Raw genomic sequence first — 27830 nt, forward strand, 5'->3', positions numbered from 1 at the left:
TATCTGTAGGCACACATTGGGCTGGGCTGGGAAGGCAGATCAAAGGCTGGAGAGCAGCAAGCAGCTGTCCAGGGAGGAGGGAGCCGAGTTTTCCTCAAGGGATGGCAGCATTGTTTGTCTGGGAAGAGCAGGAGCTATCTGGGCTTGAAAGAAGAAGAGGTTTCAAGGGTTCAAGGTTGCAGCTGTTTTGCAGGAGCAGAACTGAAATGCTGAAGGATCTGAGTCCCTCTTGAAGCCCTCTCGTTAACGTGAGGTTAAAGCAACGAGCTGGGAGGTGTGCGTGCTGCCACCACGCCCGTCCCAGGCAGCGTACCTGGGCAGCACCCAGGCAGCGGTGTCACAGACAGGAGCTGTACCCACCCAGCAGGCCTCACTTTGGTCCAAGAATTTATAGCACAGCTGAAATGCACATAGTGTGCTTCAAGCAGCTTCACAGGAATCATTCCTTTTAATTTTTCTTCAAAAATTCTGCTAATTGTAGACAAGAAAAAAAAACAGGAATAGCGTTTTTAACTTTGCTACTGTCAGCTGCAAAACCTCCAGTGTCCTGATGAACTCTGTGCTGTCACTAGCTTTCCATGTCGAAATCTGTTGGTATGAAGAAAGGCAAATGGAGCCACGTAGACACTGTTTGCCTCCTAATGCATGCACAGAGTGACTGATGCACTGCTGCACAGGAGAGGTGAGCTCCACTCTCAAAAGGAAGAACGGTGCCATTGTGTGGTGCCAGTAGTACTTGCTGGAGCAGCTGTTGGGTTCCAAGGCAAAAGTAAGTTTACATTAAAGAGTTATTGTCACTCTTTTCCCTTTGTTTAATGTGTTTCTCTCAATCCTTAATGGCATTTCAGTAGCTCAGAAAAATTTAAGTCAAATGAAGAAACTTTGTAATGCAGAACAGTGTGAGAGCTGTGTAGGGTTGCTCTGTGAGCGAGCGTGGCAGGGATGGGCTGATGGTTGGACTTGATGATCTCAGTGGTCTTTTCCTACCTTTATGATTCAATGTGTACAGGCACCTATTTAGTTTAGAATTGCAACAGCAATTTAAATTTTTGTTTATATTGCTTATTTTTACTTGCTACTTTGGTTCCAGACCGGGAGCAGGTCAGTGAAAGCTGGCATCTTTTATGTTAAGGTTGTTAATGAGAGTGAGAATTGCAGCCGAAGAGCAGCAGTGAAAAGAAGATGAGCTGGGACTTCCACATTCAAGTTGGGCATGGCGTTGTGTTTGAGACTCCATATGTGTGTGTACCAAGTTCTTTGTGCTTCACGTCCTTCAGCTCTGGGAGTAGCTCGGTGCCTGAGCAGCAACTCCTCTCTACACTTGACCTGGAAAACTTGGTGGTGGAGGGAGGGCTGCTCCCAGCGTGGCGTCTCCCCGCGCTCCTCCCGCACGGCCCTGGGGAGGTTTTAGAGGTGAAGGGCGTGCGAAGGAGGGAGGATTCCTCGCGTCTCATTTCTGTTATCTCCGTGTAGCTCCAGTGGTATTATCAAGACAAATAGTATGCCAGAACTTAAAAGTGAACATATGTTTATGGGGGTGGTAGGGAATACAGAGGTCACTGTTGTTTCTTTCTAGTCACAGAAGACATAATGGGGCCTGGTTCAGATAAATTAAGACGTGGAGCTTAGCTCGTGTCAAGACTGCGCTGGTGTAATTATAAGTTGACTTCTTTCTGGGTCCCTCAAGTTTTCAGAGTCAAATAAAAGTGTTCAGCGAGAGTTTTCTAATGTACTTCAACTGTTGGAGTGTGATCTGATTGCAGCTGATCCCTGTTGGCTCCCGAGCCGATTTTACTCAGATTTTAAAAGTTCTCAGTGAGCTTCCAAAAACTTATTTCCATGTCACTTCAGTCCTCTGCTTCCTTTGTCACTGGACTTTATTTATATCTTGCTATTTTGATGACCTTCTTGTCCCATATCTCCTTACACAGCTGGAAGTTGACATATGTAATTCATTTTTTTATTCCAATTGAAGTTGTCATAGTGCTTTCCTGAAGATATCAAATAGTTGCAGAGCTCATTTTTAATAGAGCTTTAAACCAGGCAGCTTCACTGATTTTTAACTACTTCAAAAAACTGCCTGGTGGGATTGTTTGGAGTTATGGTCCTGAGTTTTGAGAGGAAAAAAAAAAAAGGTGTGAAAGTTCCTGTGATTGACAAACTGCTTCCGTCAGAAAGTCTCTGATCCCCTCAGAATATGTGGTTTCAGTTCTGCTTTGTACTTCAGTCACTGTGTAACTGGCAAGGGGTGAATAAACCATGTGTAACATTTAAGGAGATTGTAAGTACAAATGCCCTTTATTAAAATGTAAAAAGCTGTAATAGGAAAACAGATCCATTCGGTTATTTTGTAGGAATGGCAGCACATTTATTCTAAATGCTTTGGTTTTCCTAGAAGGGGCAAATGAGTTTTTCAGAATACAGTGCAGAATCCGTTCTGCAATGCTAATTGTATTTAATAATAGTCATTTAAATTTGGCTGCACTGTGCTGAGCAGCAGTGAGAGAAAATCGTATGTGGGAACGCAGAGGTCCCGAAGTCTGACATATGGTGCTCTGGCCTTCCAAGTCTGTCTTCGTGCACCCAGCAAATATCTCTGGAGTTTTTCTGGTGGCTGCCCCCCCCCCGCGCCCATCTGATGCTCAGGCATGGATTTGTGCTACCCGGTGCTTTTCCAGCGTTGGCACTTTGTTCCATATTCTCATTTCAAATACTCTGCGTGTGAAGAATGTTCTGAGTTGCTTATGTTCTCATTCCCTAATGAGCATCGGTCCATCTGTGATTGCTTGGACTGAAATTAATAAATGGGTTATTCACCAGCACCAATCCCTCGCTCCCTGGCACGCCACGTCAGATGCCCCGTGTGGTTCTGGTGCCTCCCTGCAGCCTTTCTTGGTGAGCTCTGGAAGCACAGGCAGTGCTCCTTGAGGCCTTTATACCTCACACTCCCGTGCAGTTCCCACAGTAGTCCTGACAGTTCAGTTTTCTGCCCTTAATCCTCTCCGCAGTGATCCCTGCAGGTCACTCTCAGCCGTAAGACTAATCTACAGCAGTCACGTGCAGGTCCCGCGCTCTGCCCCCATGCTCTCTGCCTCCCTTCGTTGCTCTCACCATCCCCCAGCCTGTTTTCTGCCCACTTCATTCTCTCAGCACAGCCGTGGCACCGAGGTCGGCAGCTCCCTGCCACGTCTCCCCTCTGCTGGCACCTCTGCTTCCCGGCGGCGCGTCGGGCTGGCAGCACGCGCAGCAAAACACCACAATCAAATACTTTCCTGAAACACAGAGACAGTAAACTGTGTCCATTGTTTCTGCCTTATCTACCAAATCAATAAGTGGTCAAAGAATTCAAGGACGTTTTTCAGACAGGACCTTCCTTTTTTAGTACATGTTGACGTACGCACCTTTAAATGGCTTCATAATATTAGCTGCTTTTCAGATATGCAGAAGAATTGGTATCAGGCTTTTGTATCTGCAGCTCATCAGATCCTTCCTTGCTTTTTATTAAAATATGGGGACGATAATCTCCGTGCTTTTAGTTTCCTGATTTGAGTAAGCTGCTGGAAAGCGCTGCCAGGCTTTCTGCTTCCCTTTCTGTCTGTGCTGTGGAGCAGCAATCCAGTGGAACTGGTCTCCTTCAGTATTATTCAGTAATTGGGAATCCTCCATCTTCCAGTACACTGAGAAAAAGTTTGCAAAAAAGCCAACCAAAAGCTGCTGTGGAATGAATGCTTTATTGTCAGAGCCATAAAGCTGCCCTTCCTTCCACAGTGAAGCGTTAGAGGAAAATGCAAATTTAGAGAAAATAATAGATGGTGGGAGGTAGTTTTTCTCCCTTACCTGGGCAGGCAGCTTCCTAAATGAGCACTGCATGAATTAACTCAGTGTAAGAACAGACACGAAGCCCAAGCAGCCTGCCTTCAGCTCCTCAGCACAGGGCAGCTCAGTCTCCATGGGTGTTTGCACGGAAAGGTTTCAGAGCTGTTTAGTGTTCAGCAGCAGAAGATGCCCAAAAGCACATCTTTTCATCTTCTCACAGGTTTAGTGGAAATAACAGAAAAATATGCTTCCTACAACCAAAGCAGAGCGTGACATCAGAAGTGCACACGGATCCCATTCGTTGTCTCACACCTTAATAAGCAGTAACAGAAAGTTAGTGGGAGAGTGCCTATCCCGCGAGTACCTGGCTTGCTTTCTTTGAATTAAGATTTAAAGTGAAGAATCACAGTGGGCAGCAGTGTTCTTAAAAATATCGATTGCTGTTGTGCTGAAACAGGACTTCAAATTACATTCAGCACAGACGTAGCAGAAATGCTCTTACAAGGCTATAGGAGCCGTACACGGGAGATTAAGTTCCCTCTGTATGTATTATGTTTTCATTTATTCTTATAGCTGTGAGTACACGAGTGTTGTTGGATCAAGCCTAACATCTTCCTTTCTCCTCGCCCCCTTAGATCGACGCATTGGGTAAAAGAAGCAAAGAAGCAGAGGCAGCTTTCTTGAATGTTTATAAAAGATTAATTGATGTCCCAGGTAAGAAAATGAATTCCCTATTCTGGAGACCTTACAGCGGATGTTGGTGTGAATGCTGCTGGGTGTTTTTTCTCCCTTTGCTAAGTTAAACATGAGTTGTGTTTTGATTCTGAAACCAAACGCTCCAGCACTCTCTCCAGTGGAGGGAGCTAAGTACGGCGCACCTCATGGCTTCTGTTCATTGACGTGACTTTGCCTTGTTCGTATGAATCGGTTTTTATTGTTAAAATATAGCATGATTCTGAACAGTTCATTTATCAGAGGCGCACACTTTCTAACAAACAAAAACACAAATGTCAGTTCTGTGTAAGTGTGACGATACATTTTATAAAGGCCTTTCCTCGGTGCTTACCTTCAACTTTTCTTGAGTTCAGTTGGCACACTGACCGTTCCTTCCTGCACTCTTCTGGGAGTTGATTTGTTTTGTTTTTCTCAATGTTGGAGACATTGCTGTCCGCACGGAATTTTTTATTTTTTTAATTATTTTCTTTTTGTGCAACTACACCTTTTTAATGTCCTATCTACAGCTAACCTGGCTGAAAGCCCAGTGCTTTCCAGGAGCTCACTCAGCACCAACATATGTACTTCTAACAGTAGCACGGTGCCCGGTGGCCGGTCCCTATGTGTGGCACACGCGGAGCGATGCAGGGGCACACGATGCTTGTCACAGACCATGACTGCCCTTCCTTCTCTGTCCCAGCCCGGCCCAGGGTGCTCATTTTCCTGCTATAATTTGAGATGCCAATCCGGTATCTAGTGCTTTGGGTATTGTTCGCCACCAGAATTCCATGGGAGCCTTCAGATGCTCTCATGCAGAGGCTTTTTTCTGCAGTCTTGCATAATCACAGGTGCTGGGATTGGAATAGCAAAGTCAGTCTGAAGCCTGGTGGGTAGGTAGGACGTACCTCCCATGCTGAGGTGTGACATGTCTTTACAGAAATTTAACGTTCTCTTTCGTTTGCAAGAGCATAATTTGCACCCCCTGTACACAATCACAGTCCTTTTTGTCCAGCCTTCCCCTGCACATGCCTTATGTTAAGTGTCAGAGAAGTATTCCTTTGATATTCTGACTCCACGTAAGCATTTTGGCCTGGCTGAGTTGTGAGTGCAGTGGAGTCTGTGGGATTAGAAATATCTGCGGGTCTTAGTTCCACGTTACGTCCGTGGGTCTCAGAGCATGCCAGCGCCGTTAGAAGCACATTCCACATTCTGCAGAGGTCTGTCCGTTCTCCTGTAGCTGTGTGCAAGCACAGCCAGTACTCAGTGTTTACAACAAATAATATAACAAGAAGGAAAACAGCCATCAGGAATGTACGGCACTGGTAACGGTCACGACGCGGTGGGGCTGAGTTGGGCAGACACACTCATGGCGCAGCACATACAGCCTTCCACACTGGGCACGTCTTCGTGGAGCGCTCTCCTCTACAGAGGGTGTAAGCATTAATTTATCGCATGTGCTGCTCTGTCTCTGTGTGGCTTACACATCTCCAGACCTGTCCGTTTGGTATTTCAGATATTTAGGTGGAGGTTTCACTCTGAAGTCCTGCAGTGTTTTCTTTTCAGTGTGAGAAGGGAGCTGTGATGTTCTGAGAAAGCTATGGCTGGAATGCTGCAGTGGTTGTTTGGCATTAAGCATCACTGTTACATGACAAGGGCGCAATTTTATCAGACGTTCAATATCCTTTATAGGACCATATAATAATTGCAGCTGAAGTTTGATTCCCAGCAGCCAATTTTATGGTTCTTGAGGAAAGCTTGTGTTCCTCTCTTCAGTAATAACATGCACACTTTATATAATTAAAAAGGGCTTCTATTTTAATTTTAGTACACAATGATCTGTATTGAAACTCCAGCTCTGGTGCTTTATGGATTCAGCTACGTTTAATGATTTTCTTTCCTGACTTGGAGCAGAGTTTTCACTCAGGCTCTCCAAGTGAAGGATTTGTGGGGAAAGCTGGCGTTGGTGCATTTTTCTACATACATCAACTGGTTTTCTCTTTAAGAGATAAAATAAACCTTTCCACGTCTCTCCAATTTTATGCTACTGTTAAAATAGAATTATCACTGGTTTGTGCTTCAAAATGTATCCCTCCTAAAGGGAAGTACGTATGACAGAAACCACTTTGCTTTATGTGCGTTTATACAGCTGTAATTCTCTCTCAGATCACTCTGTATGCTTGAGACTGAACATTTTTAATTAATGGAATTAATTTTCTCATCTAATTGCCTTACTTTCAGTATGCAGTAGAGATCTGGAGAAAAGTGAATGCTGCCACATGAATTGCACTAATCAGCAAGGCTGTCACAACTTACCTTTAAAAATACTGTGAATGTATTTATTGTGAGGTAAGGGGAGGTTGAGCCTGTGTTTTGAGGGAGCTTGCTGCCATCTGCACAAGACTGCTTTCCTTCTCGTTTTATAGAATAAGTGTGCTATGTTAGAGCCCTGGCTTTCAGGGTCTTAATCTTGCAAACACTGAGAGAGAAATCGGAGCCCAGTTTTCTAAGTGTGTGGAGGAGCAGTGTTCCCATGCAGTATTCCTAATTCTCTCTAAAGCTTTAACGGAAAAATGTTAAGTGTGAACAGTATTAAAAATGCAATATTTTTCTTTTGAAAAGGAACTGTTCGATACTTACAATGCTTATTTTTCTTTCCTTAAACTGAACTTCACTGTGATTTTCAAGTAAAGGTTAAAAGAGAGACCAGAGTGAGTGCCAGACAGCAGTATCTGCATAAACTGCTTGAATTTCACTTTATGCTGTCTCTTTATTGCTGTGCAATTACTGCACAATGCCAGACTTTCATTTTCTTGGCTTTCAGTAATACTCCCGTTACGAATGGCTGCTGCGTAGACAAAAAGAAACAACTTCTGCCTTTAAACAGAAAATCCTCTATCTTGCTGTGGCATCAATTAAACTGAATTTGGGTGCCATCAATCACTCCCTGGAACAGCCGATGGTGCACGCTTTGCAGCGCTGCCCGAAGCTGTCGGAGCAGTACCTTTAAGTTTGCCTGCTCCTGCTGCTCCCTGCTCCTGGGGAAAGCTCACTGCTGCGCACAGCTCCCACACTCAGCCCTCAGCCTCCCTGCCACTGCCCTGCGCCTCGTCACACCCTGCGAGGACACGGTCAGGAATCAGGAAGAGGTATTTCAGCATTTGCATGTTCTGAGAGGCACAGTAGGTTAGCACAGGCTTGCTCTGAGGTTGGTGGGACTGCGCAGCTGTTTAGGGCTGAACTGTACATGGTGCACGTTTCTGCTTGATCTGAATGTCATCAAGAAGGAACGAAATGAAATGTTTCTTGCAGTGTAAAGGGGTGTGTGTTTTTATTGGAGAGCTTTCACAGGTCTGCTGTGATCAGATTCACCGTCAGTTTGGTGCTACATAATGTGCATTTTAGCTCAGAGGAGCCCCTGCTAAGGACAGCATAAAACAAACGAGAGGGTAAAAAGAAGAAACACGCCATTTTTTTAATGCGTCCTGTCAAAATAATGAAAAGCAGTAACTGTGAGAGATGGCTGAAGTGGAAATTCTGTCTTCCCCTTGCTCCTGGACGCCATAAATCGTGTGCCCAGCGCCGGGCTGCCCTGCGGTGAGGGCTGCAGGGAGGGACATAGTGTTTGCAGGAGTCACAGCCGTGCAGATTTCACACTGCCCGGCACAGGGCTTTCTTTTCCAAGAGGTGATTTAGCTGAGGAAGCACAAACTTCTTTTAAAATAAGTAATCCATTAAAGTAAACGTTAGCGAATTACTTCTACAGAAAATCTGTTTCTCACCCATAAGGAAAACTCCATTCCTTGACCAAGGAACACAGTTCCAGCTCCATTTGCTTGCAGTCACTTACCATTTAGCCATTTGCTTTACTGCTTGGGCTGTGACAAGACTGCCTGTTACAAAGTCACTCGATGGATGTTCTGTGATTAAAGGTGACACGAGAAAAAAACAGCTTACATTTCTTTTTCAGAAAAGCTATCTCTTGCTCATGTTGGTGATGGCTGTGCATGAAGTCGCCGTGTTCGTGGGTATTATGTGGTTTGTTTGGATTGTTTTGGGGAGCGTCATGTTAAGCAGAAGGCGTAAATGTTAATACCAGTGCTGACAGGAGAAGGTCTGCACAGACCGCCTGCACCCAGATGAGCAGAAGGCTGCACAGTGTGCTGAAATCAAAAGCCAAGCATGCAGAGCCTCTGCCTGTAGAGGAGAGCTGCGCAAATACAATCAGGAAATTCATGCTCAAAACACGGCATGAAAAAGTTAATTCTTAGAGTACTTTTCGTCCAGCTAATTGTTAATCACTTCAAAAAGTCTCAGAGAGCAAGATTGGGCTGTAACACGAGTTTGTGGTGTAGCACGACTGCTCAGCACAGACCGTGTCTGAGCAGTGTTTGCTGTCGGTACACATGATGTGAAAAACTCTTAGCAGTTCCAGGTTTGATAAACAGTGATAGGTGTCAAAATGATCACCCTTTGTCAAATGAAATACACGTAAATAAAATCAGAGCTGGAAGCATAAAATGAAAGAGCTGTTGGTATTTTTGCTGTCCCTAACTTAGCAATGGAAATGAATATTCATAACGAGTGCTTTTGCTCGACGTTAGAGAGAAAACAAATCAGCGTGACAGTGAGTAGTCCTAGGAGGAAAGGAAGCAAAATGAACTTATTCATGGGCAGCAGCAGCAGTGCATACACCACCTCGGAGAGAGCAGGAGGGTGTCTTTCTAAACGCACTTGAAAATCTGATAAAATTAAGCAGAAAATTGGACATAGTTAAGACTTGAAAGAGTGAAAATTAGTAAACCCATGCGGCTGCAGGTAGTGGTGGAGCTTGTGACTGCATCCCATCTGAAGGCAGACGCTTTGATGCTTCGCCAGCATGTTCAGGCCAGGTTAGGAAAGAAAAAAGAGAGACTTATATAAACACATTTAAAATGCTCCAGTTTGGGCTGGAGGAGAAGTCTATAGAATAAAAAATGAGGGAAGGTAGGCACTGGTGATTTTCCCACAAACTGGTTGGCGAACCTTTGCACAAAGGAATGCCTGAGGTGGGGGGAGAGCTGCATGGGGCGATTCGGAGCGGCGGTTCGCTGGGGTCAGCGGCTGCTACCCTGAATTTCCAGCACTGAGGAACGTGGAAGCAGCTCGTAATCACTTCGGCCTCCTCCCCTCTGGGGTCGCAGTTCTGCGCCGTGCCTCGGGAACGCAGCATGAAATACCATTTGGGATCTGTGGTGGCTGAGTGCGCTGGCAGGGCACACTGACGGGGCACAGGGTTATTTTGTGATGAGGAGCAAAGCCCTGGCCGCTGCTGGTCTTTACAGTCACTCACTTTATTCTTACTGAAATGAGTGTTACTGTAACTAAAAATAGCATTGATACTTGAATATGCAGCTTCCGATTGGGCTTGTCTGATCACATACTTTTTTCATCCATTTTTCCTTGTTGAATTAATAATTGGATAAATTCCTTTGTAAAAGCTGGAATAAATATTCTAAGGAAGAAATATCCCTAAAGCATGCACTTTGAAAAATTTATTGTGTGGCTGTCAAGCCCTATTTTAGTTGGTAGGCTGGAGGCACGGAAGGAAGAGAGGAGGTGCAGATGAGGGGAAGGATGCAGTGAAGGGCACAGAGAGCCTGCAGCGATGGGCACCTGTGCCTGGAGGTGCCGCTGCAGCGCCCTGTGCCAGCTCCTGCTTTAGGGAATGGGGTTAGGACAACCTTAACCCTGGTAGCTGGAGCAAGGCTGAACATTCAGAGCAGGAGAGGCAGCACGTGGGTGCACGTGTGATGGGGAACATCAGACTTTCCCTTCCTCAGTTGCAGGAACGTGAAGTGGAATCAGAACAAACCCCTCTGAGTATATACAGAGCTTTCAAACACATCGGAGGGCTCTCTTTTTATAAAGAAATGAAACTTACAGCGTTACGAGTGATTTTCTGCAAATGCCCTTTGCTTTATATTGAGCTCAGTGTGCAAGCAGTAAATTCCAATGTCTTCAGCCATTACAAGAATATTAATGACAAACTGGAGCATTTTCAGTTGCGGCGGTTTCTCTTATAACTCACTAGCTCCTGTTTTAGCTGGCACATTATAGTGCCATAAAATCTTGTATCACCTATTATGCGTACCCACTTTGAATATTAAAAACTTCTCCGTGGATTAATTTTGGTTCCTTCTTTGAAAATAAAGGGAACTAAGACACAATTCATTAAGGAATCAATCATTTACACTCCCTTGATTGGCTCTTTTGGTTTCTGGGATGGAGATGCATCTCATGGCCTGGTGCAAGGCCAGAGGATCATAGACTCAGAATGGTCTGGGTTGAAAAGGACCTCAAAGATCAGTGAGTTTCAGCTCCCTGCTGTGGGCAGAGTCCCCAACCACTAGAGCAGACTGCCCGGAGCCACATCCAGCCTTGCCTTGAATGCCTCCAGGGATGGGGCAGCCGCAGCCTTTCTGAGCAACCTGCTCCAGAGCACCACCACCCTCTGAGTGAAAAACTTCCTGCTAACATCTAACCTAAACCTCTCCTGTCTTAGTTTAAAACCATTCCCGCTTGTCCTAACAGTATCAACCCATGTAAACATCCCTCCAGCAGGTCGCCATGCTGGTAGGTGAATAAAGGATCACAAAATGATAGAATATCTCAAGTTGCAAGGGACTCATAAAGATTGAGTCCTACTCATGGATCCACACAACCATCCAAAAATCAGACCATATGTCTGTGAGTATTATCCAGACACTTCTTGGATGCCAGAAGCTCAGGGCCGTTCCCACTGCCCTGGGGAGCCTTTCCCATGCCCACCACGGACCTTTTTGGTGATGCCCAACCTGGCCCTCCCCTGGCGCAGTTGCCTGCCATTCCCTTCTGTCATTGCTCACCAGAGAGGATGTTTTGAAATAACAGCCCACAAATCTGAGAGCCACATCCTGGCAAAGGGATCTGTGGGACTGTGGATGAATTAGCCGTCGCATCCCACACCTTTTCAGTCGACCCTGTGGGCATCGGAGCATTGCCACTGCCACTTTATTGTGATTAATGTGGAGCAGAGCCTGTTGTGTTGTGGCTTTGTCATCCCTATTTGAAGGGGCCGTATCAAAACTGGAAAAATTCTGCCTTGCTTTCAGAGCTTGGCAGAATTTGGTGCTTGCTTTCTCACTGGTGAGGGGAGCGGGCACTCAGGATTGCTGGTAGAGCCCTCATGGAGTGCTCCAAGGGCAGGAGGGTGAGGAGGAAGCTATGAAAAATGGTTAAAAAAAAAGAGGAGAGAGATCCCAGTGCTGTGGGGTGGGGGAGTAAGAAAATGCGTTTAATTCCTGATGGAAGGAAGAACGTTTTCACATCCTTCATGAAGTGAGGAGCTGGAAAGATGATGAGCTTTGTTCCAAAAGGAATCACAGCTATCGTTCCCCTGTCCCTGTGCTGCCGGAGTCAGGGGGGAACAGGAGCAAAGTTATCATCTATTCTGCGAAATCTTTGTCCGTCTCTCTAGGCTATTCCAATTTACCCCTGAAATTTCTGGGGAATAATTAATGAATTAATTAAGTATGCTGTGAGGTGTTTGAATATTCAAAAGCTACAGTGTAATTATTATTTTTTTCCGAAGCAGGCTTTCGGGTTATTTTCAGACACCATCTCCCAAGGAAGCGCCTTCAGGAAACCCCCAAAAAAACTTCTGCATTGTGGCAAAAGCACCGCGGCACCGCCGTGCCTTAAAAAGAACGAATAAAAATAGAGTTAAGCCCGCTCTAATAACGCGGTGCTGAGGAGGGATTGCCGTTCCGTTCCCCTCCCTCATCGCCTTATTGCCCCCGAAGTTCAGCAGTTTCCTCACTCGCTTTCTTAGCGAGGAGGGAGCGTGGAGCCCTTTGTTTTAGGAAGGATCTCCATCTCAAGACAGGGACAGGACAGATCTCTCTCTCCGCGCGGCTCTTCCCACGCTGTTAAAACAAACAGACACCTTCACGCGAAGGCGAAATTTGAAAAACGGCGAATTGCGGCTTTTTATTTTGGTGCGTGCGGCCGCTGCCGCCGCGCAGCGCCTCAGGGAGCGCCGTTCCCGCGCGCAGTGCCGCCTCCGGCGCGTCCGCTCCGCGCGCTCCAGGCCGGGCTTTGCCGCCCGCCCCGCGCCGCCCGGGGCTGCCGGGAAGGGCTGAGCGAGGGCGGCCTCAGCGCCCTGCCGCGCTGCGGGCCCCGCGCGGTCCTGTCTCCCTCCTTCTCTGTATTTAAGCACTGACAGCGTTTTTCCTCTCCCCCTCGGCTGACAGCTCCGAGCAGCGCGCGCTGTTCGGGGAACTTTTGAGCTCCCACGTTTTGTTTCTGAACGCCGTTATGTTTCCGACCTTCCCCCCCACCCCTCCTTAAATATCGAGGGTGGTCCCAGCGTACTCCATATCGAGACAGCTTTTCATCAGTTGCTCATCAGCATGCTAATTGCTGTATGACTAATTATGCCCTGAATTCCAGTTGATTTTCTTAATGAGACAGCTGGGTTAATTATGTAATCGTATGATTACATTAGCCCAGAGTGCCCCGGCGCAACGTGAGCGCTGTGATGTCAGCGCTCGGCCCTCAGTGCCCGCACTGCCTTTGTGCCACTCAGCACCGAGCGAGGCTTTGGTTTTTCCTGAGCGAACCTCAGTTTGGAAACGGTGTCAGCCACCAGCAGCCTGGGTTCTCCTCCTGGCTTGAGGCTGCGGGTGTGAGATGCTGTCTCTGTCCGGCTCGTGATGTAAAGCGGTGTTTCATTGGGGTCTGTCTTTAGGTGGCTTTGAAGATTGCGCTTTGTTCGCACGCAGAAGCAGCAGCAGCACTGAGAATTTGTTCAGTTGCCCTGTTGTTAGAAATGATTCATTGTCGGGGTCTGTATATGGTGTGAGGATGGTCTAGAAGTGGCAGTGCTGCTGCTTGGGACCTTCTGTATGACAGCGTTACCCTTTTGGTTTGCTCCCTTTTTTGTTAGTTGGGCCCTGTCCACTCGGCTCCTCTGTGCACACAGGGGCTGCTCGGTGGGGTCCTTTGGGAACTGAAAGCAGCAGTGCTGGTGCTAAAATGCAGCATAGCTCTGCTAGCATGGGGAAACCTCAGAGAATCACAGCATCGTTACGGTTGGAAGAGACCCTAAAAGGCCTTCAGATCCAACACCCACAGCTCAGCAAGGATCAGGTCTGGGTGAGTGGGGCTCCGTACAGACACGCAGTGCAGAGAGCATCTTAGTGGGGGTAGGGTGCAACAGGTGGCCTTGGGAGAGCAGAATGGAGCAGGAAAAGAGAACAGAACTCAGTATAAAAACAGACATCTCCATTTACTGCTGGGTAATAACAGTTGTGCTAAGGGCTTTAAGTTTTGAATGAACTGATTCTTTTTGTCTTTTTTTCTCATTTATTTATCTCGTGCCACACAGAGATCCTGAACTTCTGAAAGCCAGAGCTGAATGAGGAGAATAATTTGCAATGAGTTTACATAGTCTACATTTAAGTGCTAATTGAGATGATTTTTCTCTTTTAGCAATTACAGAAAAGGCATTTCTGTCTTTGTTGCTGCCTATAAGCTAGTGGCATTTGATTTGTCTGAAACATGTGTGCCTGTTGTTTGTGTAATGAATCGAAAGTTTTGGTCCATTGCTTGTTTAAAAATTCAGTGACCTCCTGTTAAATGACATGAAACACACTTTGTAAGCCTGGTTAATATACAAAGGTATGCTTCTTCATGCATGCATACATTGGGAATAGCGGAGTATTTTTATTTATTTTTAAATCCACTCCACTCAAATAGGGTTTATGCCTGTTTCATATTAATTGGTGTTCATGAATACTTCAGAAATCGTGGCCTTTTAGGGTTGTTGGGGTTTTTTTTGTTTTTTTTTTTTTTAAGATTAAAAAGCACGTTAAGGCTTGTTGTGAGAACTGAATTATTTGCGTCTCCGGTCACAGTGTCTTGGTCATCTTATTGCCATGCAGTGATTAGTTCTGTTCAGTGCAGTTTATAAGAGTCAAGGCTAAGAGGTGCTTGAGCCGTGTCCTTTGGCAGTGTTCAGCGGCTGCAGGCCATCAGTCCTTCAAATGGGCTCTGGTAAAGTTTGAAGTTTAATGCACAGAGACTGTTTTTACATTTTGTTTGTTCTGCCACTGTTTTGCTACTTGAACATTAACCTTTAATAGAGCTAAATTAAATATACATGTCCTGATGAATAATTATGAGATCGAGAGCATTTTCATTTTGTGCACAGAGCTGCTCAGGGACCTCAGATTTGACTAAAGGTTTGTCATGATTCACTTTATAATGCCCACGTTATTTTTGTCTGATTTAAAAGTAAAAAGTTATGTCTATTTGGAACAAAATGCATCTGTGGTGTCCAGCTTCCTTACAGCGGGCTTAATTAATGAAGGGGGGGGGTGTAAAAATGGCACTAGAAGTTTTATAAAGTTCACTTTCTTGTGGCATTTTAACGCTGCTTTATAGAAATACCATAAGAAGCACTAAGATCTCTCTCTAATTTGGGGATCCTGTAAGAACTGGCAGCCTGCTGCCTGGGTCTGGCTCTTCAGTGCAGTGCTGTGTGACGGAGCTGTTGGTCCCACGAAGGGTCGCAGACCTCCATGGGAGAGGGGCATGTTGTGACAGCCCGCGCCTTAATGGGCTGCACATAAATATTGCAGGGACTTTCACTCATGCTACTGCTGTGACTTAAACTTCATGTGTAATTCCTTACCTGTATGCCCCCCACCTCCACCTCCCCCACCTCCCCCCCGTCTCTGCCACAATAACATTTTAAGTTTGATTTATTATAAATATTTTAATGCAGATAATAATAACGAAAAGTATTTGGCCTAAAAAGCATAAATGAAAAAGCGATGTAGTCATAAACTATGTATGTACAGAGAACAGATGACAAGCAACCTAGATTTTGTATTATGAACGAGGTAATGCCATGAGCTGTTGAAGAACTGAAGTAACAAAATGCAGCAGACTGCTACTTACAATGTCTCTGAGCTCAACATAACCCAGTACTATTCTTTTATAAACTATGAAACAATGCTGGCATATTGAAAAAACACACAGGCTCCTGCTTAATGTGTTAACAGAGGTACAATAGACTTATTATGTGTTTCCAGAGACTGAGGGTGGTCTGAAAAATTAATGACTGTGGTGGTTGAAAATTAAGTGAACTCCCTAACATATACTGTTGTTGATCCGCTGAGTTTGGTGTTTAGCATTCCTCGACAGGAGACTAAATCTTTGCAGCCATTTCACAAGAGATGCTGGCGCCCATAACAGAAATGTATTCAATAATCTTTTATAAGTCCATTGGACTCCAGCATTTTCCTATCCTGATGGGGAAGAAATCCCAGAATAAATCACGCATGTACGTGTCAGGTGTGTCCTCAGAAAAGGGAGCCGGTGTTGGAGTTAGCATTGCTAGAACTTATCTTTTAATGTTTATTCAATTAGAAGTTTAAGGAAAGAAAAAAAAAAAAAAGAAAAAGAAAAAAAGGAATGCAGGTCGCAAAATCCAAGATTGATGGCATTAAATTCACACAATTATTATTGATCTGTCGCTCTGAGAAAATACAGCTTACGTCTCTCCAATCGAATAACCTTTTAGTGCTCAGCTGTGCAGGAGGGCACGATTTTCGTCAGAAATTCACTCCTGCAAAAGCGAAGGTATTTAAGGGACACCAGCTGTCCGTAGGTGGTACTGTCTGGATTGCTTTTTTTTCCCTCAAAGTTCTTGTTTTGAGAAGAAAAATACAAAACTTCTGGCTGTCACATGCCATTGCGTTGTGATGATCTCCCCCCCCGCAGCAAACTTCCCTGGGGGTAAATGCCCAGTGAGGAAGGCATGCCCCGATCTAAAGGGTAGCCTAGATAACTTTATGTCTCTAATTGTGTACTATATGGAGTGAGGAACATACAGAAGTAGTTACAACTTGTCTCTTGGTATCAGTAGAGAAAAAGGGCTACTAGTACTCTGAGCTGCTGGAGTTGCAGAAGTGTTACTGTAACCTTACAGTTCATTTTACTGTTTCTTTTTCAGATCCCGTTCCAGCTTTGGATTTAGGACAGCAGCTTCAGCTGAAGGTTCAACGTATGCACGATATTGAAACAGAAAACCAGAAACTTAGGGAAACTCTAGAGGAATACAATAAAGAATTTGCCGAGGTGAAAAATCAGGGTAGGTTGCAAATGTTTTAATTTATCAGCTTTTAATGCGTGCTGACATTTGAAGACTGAGATTAAATTCAGCTTTATTTCTTACAGGCAGAGTTGACAGTAGCATTGCAATTCAGTCAAGTATTATTGCCACTCCTGCATTTGTGCATGTGTGGCTTTGGGTGGAGTCTTTGGATTTCTGGGAAGGTTTCTGTAGCACCACATCAGGGAATGAGGCTGTGACTGCATTGTAGCCTCCTCCAGTGCTGCCTGGAAGTGACTCCACTGGCTGAAGTTACATGTAGGCTGTGCTGCTGCTGACAGCAAGCTGAGTGGGCACATGGGTGCACGCAGAACACATATTTTACACAGCCATGCATGAAAAACCTCCCAGTATTTCATAAATGGGTGCAAGCTTGTACAATTGGAAATTTCACTGTACTCTGTTTTTCCTCATGTAAATCTGAATTATGTTGCTGGAGTACACTGAGCATGCATACTTTACATTTTCTGTATGAACTGTGCAAAGAGCAGTGTAGAACAATGTGAACAAGCTAATTATGTTTTAATTAAGTTTTGACAAGGCTGGAGTAGATGGTTGTACATGAAAGTCTCAATTTGATTTGAAGCCTGTTGTCTTTAGGACTGTTCAAGTTTTCTTGTATCTCAGGAGAACATGTTTCCTGCACCACGAAACAAAACTTGCTTGGCTGTATGCCTGCTTCCCTGTACATGAGACTTGTCTTTTTACACATTCACTACTAAGTTATGGATTATAGAGGAAGGTTTTTTCAACACATTTGGAGAAATCAAGGCTTTCTTAGACTATGAAGCCATTGCACTCAAAGGGTAGCATTTGAAAGCAACATTAGCAACCAGGTTGGACTTATTGCATCTCACCTTCAGCAGAAGGAACATCTGTACACCTACATGATGTTAACACAGACAGGATGGCCCCTGGGGAGGTCTGATCCCAGCCAGATTCAGACTGTGCTATGGGAAGCGTTACTGGAAGCGCACAGTAATTGTAGCTCACTGCGCAGTTTTCATCAGGCCATGCATCCCATACATGCAGGCATGACGTAGGGATCCGTCCCAGGAAGCAGAATAGATCTCAGCTGTCACAGTTGTTGCAGCAGCTGTGTATAAAGTGGCATTTTTGTTTTCCCTCTTGTGCTCTGACTTCCTTTCTGTTCTGCCACTCTGGTGTTTGTGCTGTGTTTGACGCCAGCGCAATAGTTTCACACTCTGTTTCAAACAGGAATTAATAAGATATCCAGGGAAAAGCCTGTTGTTAGCTAAGGGTGCTTTGATCAGTTAATCTCTTTGTTTGGAGGGCTGTATACAGGCTGTACAATGCCTTTAAGAACTTCTTCCAAAACTGGTATAAATGGCAGTGGCTAACAAGCTTCAGCTGACCTGAACAGCAAAAGAGGCACTTAGTGCTTGGAACAGTGTAAGGGATTAGTCTGTGCCTAGGGGTAAAAAGAGATTTTGTCACAAAAGTAATACTTTTTTCCCATATTTGTGCATTTTTGTATTAATTTTAGTACTCTGTTTCATTTTAAAATAAGGCATTCAGGGTGGATAAGATGCAACTCTGATGATTTCCTTGGGATTATTAGAATGGAAGCTGCTTATTTGACTCTGAGCTTATTCAGATACTTGAATACTTTTGCATTTTTAGATGTGAAAATACTTGCAGCAAAGATGCCTCCAGCACAGATAGTAGTACATCCTTTGTATGTATGAATGAGCAACCTCTTGCACATATGAGGGAGCACCCTTCACTTGTTCAGGAGAGCAGAATTCATATTTCCCAGATCTCAAGAGCATTTCTCTTTGCTCCTTAGGGAAAAAAGAAAAAGAAAAGAAGCATCATGTCCCTTTCATGGCTTATTAATCAGTAATGAGACTCATCTGATTTTTGCATGGCGAGCAAAATCCCTCTCCTTCATTCAGAAGCAGTGGGTGCACTGGCAGTCAGTTCTCCACTCTCTGCTCTCATGGTCTCTCTGGCCAGCTGCCTTCAGTGCAGTTCCCAGCCTGCAGACCTTATCGCCAGGTATCTGCTTTCTGCTGTGACAGTTCCCTAGTCAAGTCTGAAAGTGTGGGCTTTTAAAGGATTACGCTTGGTTTTGGTGGTATTATTGAGACATTTTTTCCCAAGTACTTAGGCTTTACTTTGCATAGCACAGTCTGTCTTTTTCCCATATTTCTGCAGAACCAGAAATGTTTTATATCCAACGGTATTTCTCCCAAAGCATTGTTAATGGCAGCTGCTAATAAGCGGATGCCTTTCACCAGCCTTTCACTAGCTGTGAGACTTCTGGCACCCCAATGCTTTTTCCAAATTCCATTATTGTTACAAAGCATACTCTGGTGGATGTCCTGCTTTTCCTCTCATGGCCCCTGTAAGGGGTTAGTCCTTTCCTGTATGTGGGATCAGAGGGCTTTCACATAGGAATGGATGAGGGCATGCATGACGCTGTCCATCAGTGGCTCTTTGGTGACCCTCCATCACCAGGCACAGCAAATGCAAGGAAGCTCCTTCATCTGAGAGGAGGGTTTATTCAGATTCCCTGAAAGACTACAAGTGCACACTCAGAGCTGTGAGTGCTTGTGCATGAAGCCCGGCAAGGATGACAAGGCAGTCTGAGTAACAGAAGTATGAAGGGCTCCAGAGTGTCTGTTGCATCTGATGTGTTGTTAGTCCTGCAGTTAAATCTTAACTGCCGTGTTTGTCGTCAGTTGTAAAGCAGAACAAAGCTGTATCCGAGATATGTGTTCAATTAGTGTTAGATTGCATCTGTGCATGAACCATGGTAGAACTGCCTCTTTTTACATGAGCACAGTTAGGTGAATTAACTGTCCTATGTATAAATGCATACTTAAACCCACACTGGGACATTATTAATCTCTACTCAGCAGCAAGCTAATTCAAGACTAGTCAATAAGGTGATATTATATTTTACAATTGATTTTTTTTTTTTTTTTAGTCATGTTAGAGAAACCTTCTCTCTGCTTTCCTTTCCTTTCAGTGCAGCAAACTGCATTGATCCTTCTCAACATAAACACTTAAAGTTCAATTTAACATTTAGGGAGTAAAAGGTCTCTGAAGGGACTCATATCCATTGATTTTGTGTCAGAGTTGAAGAGCTAAAGTTTAAAACACACTGAGCCTACAGGGTAAAGAAAGCCTTGTGTTGTGGAGCCACGTGGAGCCATGTAAACTCATTCTTTCCCTATTGTTTTTCTGTAGAGGTTACAATAAAAGCACTTAAAGAGAAAATACGAGAATATGAACAGACCCTGAAGAACCAAGCTGAGAACATAGCTCTTGAAAAAGAACAAAAATTACAAAATGATTTCGCGGAGAAGGAGAGGTGAGTGTGCATGTGTCCTCTGTAGGTACTGCAGAAAAAGAGAGATGTGTTTTTCTGCTTACTCCTTCCATCCAGGATCCTTTCTTTGGTGTGCTGAGACAGGTCATTTGTTGAGGGATTCTGATCTATGTGTTCGACACAGAATCATTTGATACTCAATTTTGCACAGAAAAACAATTGTGAAAGTGTAGGAGTAAAACAAGGACGAATTGTTGCTTGGCAGTAGTGTTGTGTGGAGGGGTGTCATGTTCAGAAGAGTGCAAACCTGCTTTTGTTCTTCACTGCCTGCATTGTCTTGTGACACTAATCTTTCTCCATTAACTAGCAGTGTAATCCACTCTGCTGTGCCCACTCGCTGTGTCAGATTATTCTTGTGCAATAGGTACAGCCCTGAGATATCTCAGATGGAGCACAGTGCCCAGGAGGGCTTCACTCCTGCTCGCAGGCTCGTTCCTAAGAAGGGCGCTTCAAAATAGCTTGTGTATGCTGGTGTTAAAATTAACAAGTGTTTTAGTTATATTTTAGTTTTTACATTATTGTTGTGTTGTGTTTTTTTTTTAATTTATTTTAAGCATCTTGGATGCATTCTAATCTTTTGCAAGTAGTAAGGAATGTTTGAATCTTAGAGGTCAGTGAGCAAACAAATCTGGCTGGGTGAGACCAGGAATTGTAAGAGGGAGTTCTTTCAAGCTGAGTTCCCTACCTTGAGAGTGTATTTCTCTCAGGGAACAATAACATTAAGGTTAATATGTTCATCTTAGCATAGAAGCCCATCAGTTTATGTGAGCTTTTTAGTTGGTGCATGGATCACTTAAATTCAGAGCTGAGTGGGAAGAAGCTACCTATGAACACAAGGCTTTTTTTCTGGTCTTCAGTATGTGTAGTTGTTCTCTGATAAGTAGTGTGTAAGCAGTGACTTTAGCGAGTACAATTTAGAAATGCATAAATATAAAACAAAATGACAGGTCTTAGAATGAAAAAGAATTAAAAAAAAATGTATGGGAGAGATTTTGAGTACTCCAGGTATGTAATTTGGGTTGAAGGGAGCTGTCACATGTTTCTTATTACTAATAGTTACCAACCTGGTCAGCCATGTTGGAGAATAAATGTATGTACCCTGCAAAGTGCCAGTCGGATGTTGGCGTTTTTATAAGGCATTTCACAGTTCCAAAATGTGCAGGATATCTTAAAAGCAGTGTCACAAAAATAACGTCTTCTTGGAGATGCTGGACACACTCCCTTCTAAAGATGAGTTTTATTACTACTTTTGTTAAGCTGTTCGCACGGGGTATAGTGGCTGTGTGGAAGGATGATGTTAACGTTCATTGCTGACGCACACCAGAAAATATTGCCTTTGGTCATAAGAAATGTGAGCATATTAAAGGTCTGATTATGTTATATAGAAAATATCAATGTGAAATTTGTTTTGAAGTATGTGGATTTTTTTGAAGTAGCTAATAATGTTACTGAAATTGGCATCCATTATAGCTGTGATGAAACAGCTGCCTCATCTATCCAGTATATCACTTATGGCAAGAAATTTCTTCATTATGACAGTAAAATGGAAATGTATCATTCTCCCTGTACTAACTTCGTACAACAGAGGGTGCTTGGTGACAATTTTCTTAATGTGTGTGACATTTCCAAAACAAATTATGCTCAAGAAAACCTTCCACTGAAGTTGTCATTTATATAGCAGTCAACTCTTGTATAATGTTCACAGCTTATGTTATGAGGTGGCTACACTGCTAAAATTTTAATAAGTGGGACGGCAAAGTATGAACAGGATTGCAATGTGACATGATTTATGGGTCCCATTGAAGCACCTTGTAGTCTGTGTGGTGTTGTCAGTTGTCTGATTATGGTGGAGACAGTTAATCACTTTATCTTCCAAATTTGCAAAATACAAGTAAGTTGTTTAACATGACTGCATGTTCTGTTCTCACCTCTTCTCTTCCCTTTACAGAAAATTGCAGGAGACACAGATGTCGACAGCCTCGAAGCTGGAGGAAGCTGAACACAAAGTTCAAGCTTTGCAAACAGGTTTGGCATCTCTATTCTTTCCTATACCAATGCTCAGGCTGAAGGTGAGAGGACAGATCCTCCACTGAGTCAGGACTGTGTGTGAAGCAGCTCTCGCACACGCAGAGAGGTCCAGCAGAGCTCGAACATGCTTTGTGAATCAGAGCTTCCTTGGGGCTTTAAATGAACACTTGAGTTGCAGCCAGGCTATTGATAAATACAGTGGGCACGGCCAAGCACAAAGCACATACAGCTTTAGAGCATCACAGCAGTGGAAGCAGGCCTTGGAACTTTTCATCCATGTTATGTTTTGCTCTGGTTTCACACCTTTCTGATCTATGATAAATATTTATAGTTGACTGGGTTCAGTGTGAGCCCAGTATCTCCTAGTGTGTCTTGCCTCTTCTACGACTTGCCATTAATATTTCTGTCCATCTCTACACTCCTACATATTCCAGGTCAGGATGCGTTTGGTTTTGTTTCCTTTGAGAACGCAAGAAGTTTTATTCCCTTAATTATCGCAGTAAATATTTCAAATGAATAAGGAATTTAGCCAGCTTAATAAGAAATGAATAATGTTTTGCTTTGTTAAGCAGAATAGAAACTGGAAATTTTTGTAATGTAAAAGTAATACCAAAGGAAAACGAAAAATCAGAAGATAAATTTCCACTCAGTCGTAATGGTTTGCCTAGGTAAGAAGACAGAGCAAAGAATTTTTCATCAGGAGATATAGAGCTTTATTTATGGCTGAATTAAAAAAATAAAGTAGACTTTCTGCTTTTCACTACTGTTACAGCACTGTAATGCTTCATGTTTATGCCTTTTAGCCTTGGAAAAAACCAGAACAGAACTGTTTGATCTGAAAACAAAATACGATGAGGAAACTACTGCAAAGTAAGAATTCACTGTTTTGTTCCTATTTCTTCCTTCAGGGTATCATTGCTTTTCTTGTTTTGTATCTGCCTATTGGAAACGGACAAGGTAGAAGAAGAGGTTTAGGAGTTCACATTTTTTTTGAAAACATTGTCATAATTTGGCCTCCTGTAGAGAGTTTATTAATTCTCGTGTTTTCTTCCACCCAACAATACACTTTTCCTGGCCCACATGCTGCTGCATTCCTGATTTAATTCTCAGGTGCTACATCTGCTATGCATCTTTTATTCTGTGTCTCATATTTTATTTAGAAATTGGGCACTTTCAGAATTAAGATATTTTCTGTGATCATGCAGTCTTGCTGAGAAGAATTAGTTTACTAAGGGGTATCTACTGCCTCCATAAGCACCCTGATTCTTTCTGGTTGTGGAATAACAGTCATCATTCTCCCAAATCCATCCCAAACTATACAGAATGATTTTTTTTGGCCGGTTGTTCCTTTTTTTCAAGCAGAACATAGAGGTAGTCTCAAATATGTATGTCCTTGTCTTCTTAACGCCTGCTGTACTCAGTTATCCCTTGGATTTATTAACAATCAGTTCCGGAAACAAAAGACACTAAACAGATTTCTGCTTTTTCTTTTCACCCTTCTTATTTATGGAATTGTAGTGATGAGAAGGAATTCTCATGAACAGCAGCAATCCCAGTATTAAGCCCAAACAGTGCTTTCTTCTTCTGGAAGTGAGGTGGGACAGAAAGGGGTGCCCTCTGTAGGAGCAAAGTGTGGAAAGTGTGGTCACATCCTTGTGCCAACTGCCCGTGTCACACCCGGGGCATCAGTGCCACCTCCTTTTCCAGGTAGGAGGGTGATGGGTGAACAGAGAGGGAAGCCCTCCCTCCCAACCATGCCACCTGTTCTGGTACAGAAGATACAGAAGGAGAAGGCTGTTGGCAGTCTCTGTACTGTGTGCAGAGAGACTTCAGTGCAGGCTTGGTGAGAGGAATGCCATGCCTTTGTTTTGGCCTGTAGGGAAGTGGATATCTGGTATGACACATGGCAGTATGAGGCTTTCTAAGACCACTTGAACTCACAGCAAGTTTTAATTTCTTAGTGTGTGGTTCTGCAAGCAAAGAGGATCCAGTTCCTCACTGAAGAACACAGGGAGCTGGGAGCTTACAGCACTCAGTCCATAGCAGTTAAGAATCAGTGTCTGGGGTTGAAATACCTTTTACATCATTAACAGTAATCTTCCAAGCATATTTTGTTTTTTCCCTGTAACTCTACTCCCCTTCAAATTCTGGATAAGGTGATAGAGTGTATTTTTTTTCCCTTGTTGATTTCGTCCTTTTCTAGGAGATGCATACTAATGGCGTTTCTGATGGAGCCTTAAATTACTGCAGATCACCTTTATTTCCCTTTCTGTTCATAACTGATGCTTGGCAGCTCTGTTGCTGTGATTTTTGCCTTGCACACTTCTGCAGGAGCAGTGCTCAGGGCTCAGTGGTTGTAGGCTCTGAACCTTTTAACGCCTCCATCTTTTCAGTGCTCTTGCTTGCAGTGTTTGCTTCAGAATTTAATACTGTTTCCCCTAGTAGCATGATCACACTGTACAGAAGATGTACTCAAAACAGTTCATTTGCACTTCTGATGTGCTTCATTTTCTCAGGGAGAGTCACACAGAAATGTTTTCTTACGAGCTTGAGTACGATTCTTATCTGAACACAGAGAATTACATCAAATCAGTAGGATCTGCAGTAGCAAGTTTTATTGTGCTCCGTGGCAGAACGATTCAGAAGACTGGGTCTGTAATGTAGAGACCATAGAGCTGAATCCTGAAGCAGGCATGAGGCACGTTCTTTATCTCCCAAACTAATACACTGTGAAAACAAACTTGTAGACTATAATAACAGCAGAACTATTTTATCCTCGTTTTTGGATATTTACAGCAGGATGTTCTTGCATAACAGCAGTCGTGTGGTGGTTGTAGCGTAAATTTTGCAATATGGAAATCTAGAAAGCCATGAAAATGGAACTGAATATAGACAGTGAGATTGAGACATCTATTTTAATTGTAAAAGCTGGGAGAAAAGTTGAAAAAACACCAATAAAAATGGAGAAAGACAGTTTGAGTCTCCTCTGAAAAGAAACTCCCTTTTGATCTGAGTCTGAAAAGCTACTTGTATTGCCAGTTTTAATTTTGTGTTTTAAAAACATGTGATTTTTATCTTAGGCCAGAATTGTTAGTTTTACAGACACTTATTTGATGCAGATGAATTGGAATGCCTTCAGGAAAAAAAAAGATAATTGTCAATTTTTTGAAGCTAAAAGTACTTTGAAGATTGTCAGTTTTGGAGTAAATCTGTCTTTTAATTGTAACTGTGAAAAGCTTTCAAAAAAAAAAAGAAAATGGAAAAGAAGTCTTCAGTATCAGCATGAAGGAGTCTGGATTTCATCCTGGTGACTGGTGGCTGTGATCTTCAAGTTGGAAATCACTATGTCAGCTTGTTTGTTTATCTTCTGGTGGTGGTTTCAGAATGTCCCGGTTCAAAGTGCTGAGTGCAGAGGGAGCTGTGGAAGTAACTATCTGAGCTCGATGCTAGCGAGGCACCTTCAACTGAGGTTGGATTCTGGGCTTACAATCTGCAGTGAAACCTGCTCCTTTCCTGGGAATTGTCAGAGATCACCCTTCCCTTTAGCAGAAGCCAGGCACTGCGTGGGGCACATAACCCGTGTGCAGGGTGCTGAAGGTGTTAACGGCAAAAAGAAGTTCATTATGTGCAGTCATTGCAGTCTGTCAGCTGGAATATCAGGCGCTGAATTTGACAAGATGGCAGCAGAAAAGTTTTCCATGTGTAGGCTTGAAGTAAAATGTAATTAGCCTTTATGTGCAGAACAAGGATCCATTGATGAATACAGCTGGTCTTTGTTTTCTTCTGTCATTGAGTGTGGGAGGTAAAAGTGTTCTTCTTCATGTTTATTAATACAAGATTCCTTAGACAAATGGCAAGCACAGTTTAATATTTGTTGGAACACAGAGGGGCTTGCCAAAACAGTTGTTGTGTAAGAGGATTTCAAGGTTTTCAGATTATAATCATCTCTGGGTTAAATAAATGAATGATTACTCTGCCTTTTTCAATTAAAGAGGCACATCCTCTCTCGAGGCCTGATACTATTTTGTTTGCTGTCCCACACATTTCTATCAGCAAACCTGGTTTTAACAAACGCTAATGAGTTTGATCTGGAGATTCTACCAGAGCTGCAACTAAAAAGCAAACTCAGGCTCGAGTTTCAGGAAAATTAAATGATTTTTTTCCCCTAATACAACAGATTTTTTTTCCTGTCTTTGCCCTTTGTAGAAAAAAATAAATAAAAAATAAAGTTCTTATGTGCAGTAGCTTTCTGAGGACAAACTGTTCTCCTTGCTAACAAGCTCTCCCATTTCTGTGTCGCTGCAGAGTCCGAGCGAGTGCTCAGGTTCCCAGCTGAGCTGCTAACTCTCGGAGCTGGGATGGTCCGATTCCAGTTTTAAATAAACTCCAGAGCCACCTCTTTGCTGCTGCCCCTCCTCTCCCTGGTGTAAATGAATTCTAATTGGAAAAGGCTCTTCAGTTGTAGCACATGCAGTAGGCTTGTTACATTACTGTTAACATGTGGGTTGAGGCTCCCTGCCTTTGATGAAAGAAAATATCAAATTTCACAGAAATGCTACAATTTCACCAGTAAATGTTAAATAGTCTTGTGAGGTTTTTAGGTACTGCACCCGATCCTGCAATAAAAAAACCTTAGAAAACAACACAGAGCAGAAAATGTTTGGGTTGAGGTTGTCGGTCAGGGCAGCTTTGCCACCGCTTTCGTTCCTGTGTGATTTTCTGGGGGATGCCAACTTTCTGATCTTTTGAAAGTGGTGCGTGCATAGGAAGTGAAATGAAGGAAAAACCTTCTCATGTTTACTATAGGATTCATCCTAAATCAGTTACTTTTAATAACTTATAGAAAAACATGTGGTTTTCCAATATATGAAGCAGGAAACTGTTTTCCATTTATAGATTAGACTGATAATTATTTTTTTGCAGTACAGTAAAGGATGACACAGAGGAGCATATTTGTGCAGCATCATTAAGACTGAACACTGGTGCAATATTGCAGATTGCCTCCACCACACAGATCCAGCTGACTGGTTTTAATCCTGGACTACATTTTAATGAAAACGAAATCAGGAAATGACGAGAGTGCAGTGGATGAAAATGTGGTCTGTGAGCTGGCAGCCCCTGCTTTGCAGTACGGGAGAGAGATTTGATGTTTGAAGGCCTGACTCTGTAAACATGGCTCGGTATTTATATTTAGTATTACTTTTTTTGTGTGGTGGTCACACACCTCAGCCAGCGAGGCTGAGGGCACCAGGGTGAGAATTTATCTCACGGAGGCCATCTCTGCCCTAAAGAGCTTACAGTGTAACATCACGACAACCCAAAATAAGTTAATGAAACAAATGTGTGGAAGCTCAGGAGCAGGAGCACAAAGCAGCACTTGTTTTCATCCATGTATCCTGCTTGAAAATAAATCCTCAAGTAATCTGCACAAAGTCAGAGCTGGGTGACAGATGGGGACTGCTGAGGAGGGAGGCAGGTGATGCTGGAACACGGGCAGGAGGGCTGCGGGAGGAAGATGGCTCCTCCTGTTACCTGCACACCAGTGCAGGGCGCATGAGCCACCGGTTCTGGGGACGGGAAGAGGGTTTCTGGACGATGTGCCAAATGCAGTGGCAGAAGGACACAGTCCTACGTGGTGGCTCTTTGGGGTCAAGGGCAGTCCTGCTCACTGTTCAGCTGAGCTGTCCTTTGGGCAGCAGTGTAGAATTAAGT

General features: G+C 43.6%; 1 protein-coding gene across 6 annotated transcripts in view; it reads left to right on the forward strand.

Annotated features, from left to right (window-relative positions):
* CUX1 (cut like homeobox 1) overlaps window positions 1-27830 on the forward strand; it is a 231469-nt gene that overhangs the window by 90494 nt on the left and 113145 nt on the right. For all 6 annotated transcript variants that reach the window (XM_065731733.1, XM_065731728.1, XM_065731729.1 and 3 more), the window contains exons 4-8: window positions 4452-4530; window positions 16571-16708; window positions 19949-20072; window positions 22039-22115; window positions 22922-22988. In XM_065731733.1, the coding sequence (XP_065587805.1) occupies window positions 4452-4530; window positions 16571-16708; window positions 19949-20072; window positions 22039-22115; window positions 22922-22988 (485 nt within the window). The remainder of the gene's footprint in view (window positions 1-4451; window positions 4531-16570; window positions 16709-19948; window positions 20073-22038; window positions 22116-22921; window positions 22989-27830) is intronic.

This window comes from Cyrtonyx montezumae, unplaced genomic scaffold (genome assembly GCF_038088225.1).
Source record: "Cyrtonyx montezumae isolate F1298 unplaced genomic scaffold, pur_monq_1.0 scaffold_15, whole genome shotgun sequence".
NCBI classification, from domain to species: Eukaryota; Metazoa; Chordata; class Aves; order Galliformes; family Odontophoridae; genus Cyrtonyx; species Cyrtonyx montezumae.